Source organism: Mytilus edulis, chromosome 3, assembly GCF_963676685.1.
Source record: "Mytilus edulis chromosome 3, xbMytEdul2.2, whole genome shotgun sequence".
In the NCBI taxonomy this organism is placed as follows: Eukaryota; Metazoa; Mollusca; class Bivalvia; order Mytilida; family Mytilidae; genus Mytilus; species Mytilus edulis.
This window is the reverse complement of record NC_092346.1, coordinates 42,248,326-42,258,570: the sequence shown is the minus strand read 5'-3', so window position 1 is coordinate 42,258,570 and position 10,245 is coordinate 42,248,326. Positions and strand designations below refer to the sequence as shown.

Genomic DNA, 10,245 nt, shown 5'->3' with positions numbered 1-10,245 from the left:
AGTCTCAAAATTCATGAATTATTGCCTATTATGCATTGCTTATCATTTGTCTTTATTCATAGCGTGTCGCTGACCTTGAAAATGTTTGCGATATAGATCACAATCCTATTAATAGTTTCATTAACTTATTCATCTCCTTAACTTTTCGAGTCTTTTTGTTTTATTGTTTTCTCATCACGTTATTAATTGTGGTATTTTGATATTAAATGAATTTTTTTTATATCTTAATCTTTGGAACTCCACAATAAAAGGGTATGATGGGTGGTTTAAAGTAAGACAACATTCAAAGCGGTTGAAAACTAACCGAAATGATATTTGGACGTTCTCTAATTTGCTATTTTGCAATTTTTGAATGCTCACTTTATCCCTTTTTACCCAACATCTAACTTTAACCTCTAATCTTATATTTTACCACGTTTATTTTTCATATATACTATATGTATTTTGTCGTACCAAATAGCATTAACTCGCACCTTTCTACTATTTGAAATATTATATGTTTGATTCTTATGTTGATATGATTTGCTGTTTTGGATAATGAAACAATTCATACTCGTTACGATTGACCTTATTTATCACCCACTATTTTGTTTTCTTTGTTACAATACATATATTTTGTCGTATCAAATGGCATAAACTCGCACCTTTCTATTCATCTGTAACATAATCTATATGATTTCTAATGTTGCTATATGATTTGCTGTATGGAATAATCATACTCGTTAAAATTGATCTGATATAGATAGGGCTACAAATCTTGTAATAACAATATAATCAGACATCTCCTTTTATCGTTCATTGAACCAAAACTTGTTGCACACATAGCTGTACTATTACTTTGTCTTAGACTGTGCACGATCACTGAACTTTAAATGGCATCGGCGAAAGTGATCGATTCGTCCGTTTACTTCTTGACTGATAGGACACATTAAATTTAAAGACAAATTATTGTTGTTAGCCGATCGTCCCAGTAGATAACAGACATTTATTTATTTGATGGAACTAATAAAGCATTACATTTTCAATATAACTGATGTCTGTTATAAATGGTATAATATACAAACGTCGGCAAATTATTATTTAAGTTTTATAAATCACGCTTATTTTTTTTTTATAAAAAATATAATTCCCGTGTGTTATAAACATCCTAATCAGACTTGCCACAGGTTAATTATTTTATAGGAAAGTTAGCATATTACTCCGGGAAACAGTCTTTATTACACTGAAATAATTCATGAATACTGACAACCTTTACATTGATTTTTCTATAGCCTAAAGAATCCATCGGGACTATTGGCTTTTGAACATTTACAACGTTATCCATTTTGAAATAGAATAGTTTAGAATAGTTACAATGTCCATGTACAGGCTTACGTAACATATAAAGGAAAAACAAGGCGGAATTAGCTTGTGAAATGTCAATGGAATTTTACGTGTCATTATGAGATATCAGAACACACCCGTTGAAGAACAGGTAAATATTTAACTCTACTAAATATTTTATTCATACTCATGAAAAATGTCTTGTTATTTATTTATTAGTTTGAGGATAGAGAACTATAAACAGCATTAAGAATTGATGAATTGTGATGTCATTTTAACTTTTATTTGTTTTGCCGTTGCTAGCCTTAACTTCGTCTTGTGTTTGTACTTTTAAGTTCAACAACAAGTGGTGTGTATGAGTTTTATTTTATCTTCAGTTCTGTTCGCTTACTTTGAATATCAAAACTGACTGATCAACTTGGTTTGTTAAATCAACTTTTTAAACTTACTCCTGATATCTATGATGGGTTTATTTGTCTGTCATCAAAGAAACAACTATTCTTATATAGCGGTTTAAGGAATACTAGTGGCTTAAGGATCGCCGTGAAATCATCTGCTTGGTCTTTTAGTAAAATTTAAGAATTGTGCACATTCCATAATTAATGAGATTAAAGTTCATCATACTTCTCTATCGTTGTAGTCAATCAACTTGGTAAATTTATGAAAGTGGTGTTTTTGGCATATTTTTTTTTTGAATTTTGGGTCCTCTAGCTCTTTAACTTTATACTTGTTTGGCTTTCTAACTATTTTGATCTGATTGTCAGTTATGAGTATTATGTAGACGAAACGAATGTCTGGCCTATCAAGTACCTTTGATAACTATTTCAACTTTTAAATATATTTTTTCGATTTTGTTTTTGCAGTAGTACTATTTCAGTAAAAACTTAAATTTCTAGTGTCATATCATCTTGAAATCATATGTTCTATGACTGAAAATTTCAACGTTGAACCTTTATTGGACATAACAATTGTTTATCTAAAAATGTGATATTGAAATAGCCACTCCTAATCTATCCCAAATTCCTGACGATTGGATGTAAAGCTATAAACGGATTTTCAATATAAAAAATGAATCAATTTTGATTCCAACAATGCAAAATCACATGAACATATATATATATAAATTACAATGTAGTATACAAATTATCTGTCTGAGGAAATGAATAGAACTGAACTTTTTCATTTGTTGGATGGGCGTGAGTTTTTTAGGAAGAAACTTTTTAAAGTGGTTAATAGAATCTAGGATATTGCAAAAAAAAATATAATTTTTCATTTATTTTCATGAACATGTTGAGTCTGAACATCTGAGTAATAAATTCAGGGGGAATTGACAACACCTGTATTGACCATAAACAATATGAAAAGTTAACAATTTATACAAGATCTATGTAAATAAACTCATCATAGATACCAGGACTAAATTTTATATCTACGCCAGACGCGCGTTTCGTCCACAAAAAATTCATCAGTGACGCTCGAATCCAAAAAAGTTATAAAAAGCCAAATAAAGTACGAAGTTGAAGAGCATTGAGGACCAAAATTCCTAAAAGTTTTGCCAAATTCAGCTAAGGTAATCTATGCCTGAGGTAGAAAAGCCTTAGTATTTCAATAATTCAAAAATTTGTAAACAGTTAATTTATAAATACACATCAATGATAATTCACGTCAGCAAAGAGAGACGAAAAAGACCAAAGTTATAAATAAGCTCAAGCCGAAATTAAACCGACAAAAACATGGTAAAGAGAAAACGGAAAACGAAAAAACAAACAAGCAAACAAACAACAGTTTCGAGAACAAACCACATAAACTAAGGACTGAGCAATACGAACCCAATAAAAATCTAGATTGCAACCCTAAATGTCTATACCAAGCCAGGAATATGAAAGTTATTATCCATTCGTTTGATGTATTTTGAGCTTATGATTTTGCCTTTTGATTCCGCACTTTTCGTTTTGAATTTTTCTTTGGAGTTCAGTATTTTTGTTACTTCATTTTCTACCAAAAGAGTTGACTTTACCCGATTTTCTCCGTTCTGCCCTGGCTGATTTCGATTTTTGACTAGAGGTTGATCGTTTACAATGACGGCAATATCACTATTCTAAGTTTATACAATTCTAACATTAATTTTCTACAGGAATACAATATGTATCGGACAATTGTCGTTATCATATAATAGTAAATAGAAATCGACAAATTGAATGAAATCAAGAAATAATTTACCATTGATGATAAGAAATTCCATCAACAAAACAAATTACTAAACCTACTTATTGTATAAGACTCCTATAATTTCATTGAGGTTATTACCACTTAGTACGTAATACAAATGTTGATGTCTTTTCTTTTTATCATTAAGAAAGAGAATAGACGGTCTTTAAAGGTCTTATAAAGAACAATTATGATATCGATATTGACAACATCTATCAAAAACTAAAAACAAAATGATAAGATACAAAAAGTAGTCGTTATAGTATCTAAAATATTTCTCAATTGCTAAAAAAGAATGTTGAGACTGTACCAAGTCAGGAGTATGACATTTGTTATCCATTCGTTTGATTTTTTTGAGCTTTTGATTTTGCCATTTGATTAGGGACTTTCTGTTTTGAATTTTCCTCGGAGTTCAGTATTTTTGGTGATTTCAGTTTTTGGTACAAAAACATAAAAGTGCAAAAAAAAAAGAAGGAATAAAACATTTTGATTGTGCGATATGATGTAAAGTTAAAAAAAATATGAATATATATTGGGCATCCCACCACGACCATCTTCCTTAATTTAAAATTGACAGGCAATGATAAAATGTTCTTTTTTAAAGGTTTTATTTACTAGAAAACTGTGAGGTATATTTAAGAAATAAGTAATTTTTCAAGCAAAAATCGCTAGTCGTAAACTAAAATATTTCAAACCTCGAGCATCACTGAAGAGACATTTTGGAATTGCTAACGTAGCTATTCGTTATATTCTTTTGCTATGGCCGACAATATTTCGGATTACTTAAACGTTTTACATTTCCAAATATCTTACCTCGAAGGAATTTTTTTTTTTTTTTTTTTTAATATTTGAGGGATATTAGAGGGAATAAAATATAGCAATATAGAATATATATTGGTTATATGATACCTTTTTCGTCGATTACAAATCTTACTAAAATAAATGAATTTTCTTCAAAACTCAAATAAACATGATTTCTCATGTTCACTATATATTGGATATTTCTAAAATGTCAAATAGAATGTTAAAGTCTTAATTAAAAAATGCATTTATATCTATCAATCCTAAGTATATTGAAATGCATGAAATATTTAGTTATTGGGATAAATTGAGATGTAAAAATATGGTCTCAGGCAGATACTTAACTTATACCTATAAATATATACACTGCATAAGCAATAAATTGTTTTAAGACGGAATATTTATTGTCAAAACTTAAGTAAAAAAATAGCAAAAGGTTTATTACAGACTACCAATCGATTTTCATGGGTTTTTATGTTTCCAACGATTTCTTTTGCCATGGGCGTTCTTAGAAGAGACACAAACTGTACTCCACCCGAAAATCGTCATCCATTATGCTGGTCAAGTCCCATCAAAACTCCACTTAACAAAAACGGTGCGTACGAGTGGGCCTCTATTAAACTTCTTGCAACTCAAATATTTGAATAGTCTGTAATGAACCAATCAAAACCCCTATTGTAATATACCAAAATTATTTCAAAAGTGTACATTAAAAGATTTTTTTCAATTTTTGTCTTTCTCCCAAGTACACCTTGAGTATCCAACAATTTTCTCCGTCTCATTGTCATTTCTACCAAAGATACCAAAGAACATTCAAAATCATAAGTCAGAACTAAACTGACAACGAAAAGACACAAAAAGATGAAGACAAACAAACATCAATACGCAAACCACGTGCAACATATAAAACTAAAGACTGAGCTACTTCATTCCCTCCAAAAACAGATCTTCGAAAGGTAAGCAAATAACTTAATTCACGCAGCAGACCATGACAGTTGAACAATTTTTTTTAAAAATCGATAGACCAAGGTCAAAATCAATGTAAGTACTGTATACAACGTGTATCTATGCATAGTAAAACTAATATCTTTTATTTTTAAAGAACGAACTCTAGCTAGTACTTCAAATAGAAGATGATACTTATTGCTTATTTTTCATTTTAAACTAATTATAGAAACATAAATCTAAATGAATGAGAATATCCTTATATATGTCGTATTACTTTTTTTTCCAATTGTAATTTGAATAAGACAACACTCGTTTTGATGAAATTGAATGCTCATCTATAATTCATTTCAAATGAAGTCTGTCCTAAAGCATTATTACAGAAATCAGGTATTTTGTTTATCATGTTAGTCATCAGTTTATCAATATAAATCTAAGATGTAATGTCAGCAGGGTTTAATTGCAAATGAAATGACAAAAGAAGCTAGAGGCTAAGATTAACGGTATTGTTAACCTGAAAAAATCAAATATTTTACATTTGTTATAGATTCTTCTTAATATGTAAGTCTGTGTATGATTGCAATATAATTCAATTAAACGTTTTATTTGGTCAGTTTTTTCGGACTCCTCCTTTTTGAGTTTCCCTTGGAGTTCGGTATTTTTGTTATACTTTTTTTTATCCAATTTACAAAATATCAAAAATAGTCATGACTAGCAATTTCAGATTTGTAAAATCACTAGTGCCTTTATGTTGATTTTGGACAACTGAAATGGGTATTTTAACGTTAAACATATCATAAAAACTGACGTTGTAAAGAAATATTTTTACAGTCTAAATTTGCTAAGAAATACTATGTTTAGACATTAAACATGTTTCTGTGTCTTATGTATATGTTCCTTATCATTTTCCAGTGTTTGTTGATGTGGCACTTTGTCATTGTTTGAATACTTCACCTTTCAGTTTAGATATATCTGTACTTCAGAAATCAAACTCCATGTCTATCCCTTACACTTGATTAAAAATAGTTTAATTGCGATATAGAAATGTGGTCAAATGAAGTATTTCAAATTAGTCATTAAATCGGTGCCTTGAATGAGGCGTCTGTTCAAGGCATTTCAGGATGTCCATGTAATGATCATGTATAGTCATCTCTGGTCGGAATGGAGACTGTAAATCCGGTGCATTTTGTTGGTTGACTGTCACACTCATTGTACGTTAAAGACCTTTTCTAGCAACTTTTTGAAATATCAATTGGATGGCCTGTTGTTACTCGTAATTTCTGCCCAACATAACAATAATTTTATTGGTACTAATTTTTACTGCACTTGATGCTCATTTCAACAATAATTAAGTGTCTTTTCAGTGATACTAGTAGTTGAAGTCAAAACATTCAAAATCAGAGTTTAGCATGAAGCAGATATATTTCACAATTTAAATTGTATAAATTTTTATATAATAGCAAATTTTTATAACACGATATCCGTTTTCTATGCGTAGTTAGAAGTACTGGTTACTAGACTTGAAATACGCCAAGGATATAACAGCTCACAAGCAGAGGGATCGACACGGTTATCGTAATAACATAAATTGTACCAATTTGAATGCACCAGAAGCAAATTTCAACAATTAATGTTTACCACCTTTTTTAGTGCTGGTTCAAGTTTCCTGCTATTATCTTCGATCCAACAACTTTTCAGATCCTACATATTAGCTTTAATGAATTATGTCAACTTGTTCTTGTTCTAAATATAGTTTACAATTTTGTCACAGAAAAAAAAACCCCAGTTATTACCATCAAATTCGTTTTGATTGTCGATTGAAGCCTTTTTTCTGTGTCAACTTATCCTTAAAGATGCCTTGCAAATGTCTTTGTGGTAATATGTCTGCTTGTTTGCATGTTTTCAAGTTCCATTTGTATTGTTATTTATTTCAATATAAATAATAGATTTCAAGGAAGTATTTAGGGTTTCTTAATGCAACATTTCAATACTTCCAGATATATTCCATCAAAGTTTTACCACTTCATATCGACGTTCATGAAAGAGAAACAATTCAGGTCGAGACCAGATAATCCATTAGCTTTGTTTTAAGGTTTTATATCTTATGCTCATGGTTAATGTAGGTCAAGATCAGGAATTGCATTCAAAGTACAATTCCTTTGATAAAATGATAACATTCTTGTTAACTGTATTGGTTTTGTCCATTACACATCCCTCATCAAAGTTTCATTTTTCATTTTTCTTTTTCAAATATAATCCACTGTTTACTGTTTTTCGCATAAGCATTATGTCGTAAATTGACAAACAGATGCTCTTCGTACTTGATCTGGCCTGCCAATTGTTTAATCGACCGCAACAGGATCTTTGATAAATTTTTACAACAATTGGCTCGATGTCACTGTAGGTGAATGTTTCGTCTCCAATGGTACCATCAGTCTAGAAGTTCTTGCATCATGACAAATCTGTAAATTTCCAGTTATGCATGTATAGTTTACTTCGCAATATTTGGCACATCCTTTCGCAAATTTTTTGGATTGTATTGCTTTTTAACTTCGTATTAGATTTGACCTCACAACTGTTGAGTTTTATGTAGACGAAACCAATTATAGCATTATATTGGTGTCTTCGATGAGTATTCTCTTATGGTTGGGGCCTGTTATCTAACTCCCACGTGAATAGATATTTTTCGTATCACACCGTACGGAGTGTGATATGAAAAAGTGATATCAAAATTACGTTAATTTGATTGGCTTATCTCGTAAATTTCCAATATTTTCATTGGCCGTTGATCAGGTCATTATTCACTGGAAAAGGTCATGACGGGACTACTTTTTTTCTTGACAACTGATTGTTTACTTCCGGTTTTCGCGATTTTCGTATAAATCTTATCATGGACGAAGAAATAAAGAAAGGAACCCGTGTACGGTTATGTAACGGAGCAAAGGGCATTATAACTGGTACAACTTCCAATTTCAATTTCCTTCTGTATGCGACAGTAAAACTACCGATGGACGTCCGCAAAGCTTCAAATACAATACAGTTATCTCTATTCTAATGCAAAACAAGTTCATAATTAAATTTCAATCACAATTTCAGTGTAAAATCTTCATTAAAGAAAATTCCGCGAAAAGCTGTTATCTTCTTTGGTCCCTACACTACGTGACGTCATAGGTTTGCTTCCGGTGTCATACATAAACACCGGGCATTTTCTGGCTTCTGTGCCGCTTCGGAATGTAATAAAATTTGATAAAAAGAAGATTTTAAGGCGCAATAAGTGAGTTATTTGTTAATTATTGTAGAAATAACGTGTCAATACACTTGTTACAAATTAGATAACAGGCCCCAACCATAAGAGAAAGATCAGTACGCGTTGCAAAGAAAAACGGCCGTAGCAACACAACTCGCAACAAATAGGCCACGCACATTCAACTTTTTGCCATAAGAGAAATAGGTTTAACAACTTGTGAGAATTAGATATCGCTTGATATCAACTCTCGTTATTTAATTTCAATAATAATAAACTCGCCATAGGCTCGTTTATTATTATTGAAATTAGATAACTCGAGTTGATATCAATCGATATCTAATTCTCATTCGTTATGAAACCTATAATTATTTGTAGTGTTATCTTTTTCTGCAAGTATTTGCATGTATCCAGACTTAAGGTCGATCACAGTACATATAAGAAATTACACATAATCATAAAGTATTTTTTTTTTATCCTGGCAAAGCTTGGTTCAATCTGATTGCAGTTGTTGGCTTGAACTGAATACGGTTTTATCACTATACACAATGATGTATCGGAGAAGACGTTTTAAGTTGCAAAACTTGTGTCTGATCCTTTTGTCAATGTTTTGGATAATAAGATATGTTTAAATTAAACTAATGATATCTTAGAGTTTCATCGAATGCACTTTTTAGTTACTCATACTACATCTTCTGATATCTATATAATGTCTTGTAAGAAGACGTTAACTGTCTTATCATTATATGAATAGTCGATATAAATTCTATGTTATAAATTAGGGATGTCAACGAGTATTCGAGTACTCGAGTATCGTTCAGTAGTACCGAGTATCGATTACCAAAATGATACTCGACTAATCGGTTTCCTGTTAGAATGTTGTTTCTTTCTTAAGTTTAAACAAAAAATATTTTTATTTAGAGCACCTCCCGGGACATTATATATTCTTCAAAATTAAAAAAAAAAATTGAATACAATTCGAATGTTTGCATCTAACTATCATTTAAAATTCTTCAAATCAGAGGTATATGTAGGATATATGAGCAAGAACACTTTTAGCTAATCTAAGTCACTCCCCACCTCTGTACCGGCAGGGCAAATATTTTCATCAACCTGACTGTTGAGAAATCGCTACGTCCTGGAAAAAGTTGACAAGATAATATTTTTAAATAAGAACAATTTCGTTGCATCCTGTATCGACCCTCAGAAATGACTAATGGCATCAGTAAGTTATAACTATCACCCTTTGTTGATTAATAGATGTGTTTTTTTACGGTTTTCAAATACTGTTGTTTGAGTAATAATTTCTCTATAGACATTAATTAATAACTTGATTAGAATTACCCGTTTACATAATTAGTACAGATAGTAAATGAGCTATCAATTATGGTATAAAATTCCTAGGACTATAATCTAGTCCTAGGTTATAATCTTGAGGGTTTTGCGATCATAAGACAACGACCTACAATACATAAAATAGTATAATTTTGTATTTCCATTTTGTAAATGTTTCACCGAGCGAGTACTCGAGTATCGCTCGGTTAATCCAGCGAGTAATCGATTAGTAAATACTCACCGAGTTGACATCCCTACAGTATAAATGAATCAAGTTAGATTTTGAAAGAGACAGGCAATTTATAATATTTTGCCTTGTCTCATTAGTAATGGGCTGTCAGGCGTAGCTAGAAAGAAACGATGTGGAAGCAACTACTACAAATTTTTGG

General features: G+C 30.9%; 1 protein-coding gene across 1 annotated transcript in view; it reads left to right on the top strand.

Annotated features, from left to right (window-relative positions):
- The first annotated feature begins 1,329 nt into the window (after positions 1 to 1,329).
- LOC139516559 (transmembrane protein 151B-like) overlaps positions 1,330 to 10,245 on the top strand; it is a 28,155-nt gene continuing 19,239 nt past the window's right edge. The window contains exon 1 of the mRNA XM_071306738.1: positions 1,330 to 1,474. Coding sequence (XP_071162839.1) covers positions 1,442 to 1,474 — 33 coding nt within the window. The 5' untranslated portion in view covers positions 1,330 to 1,441. The remainder of the gene's footprint in view (positions 1,475 to 10,245) is intronic.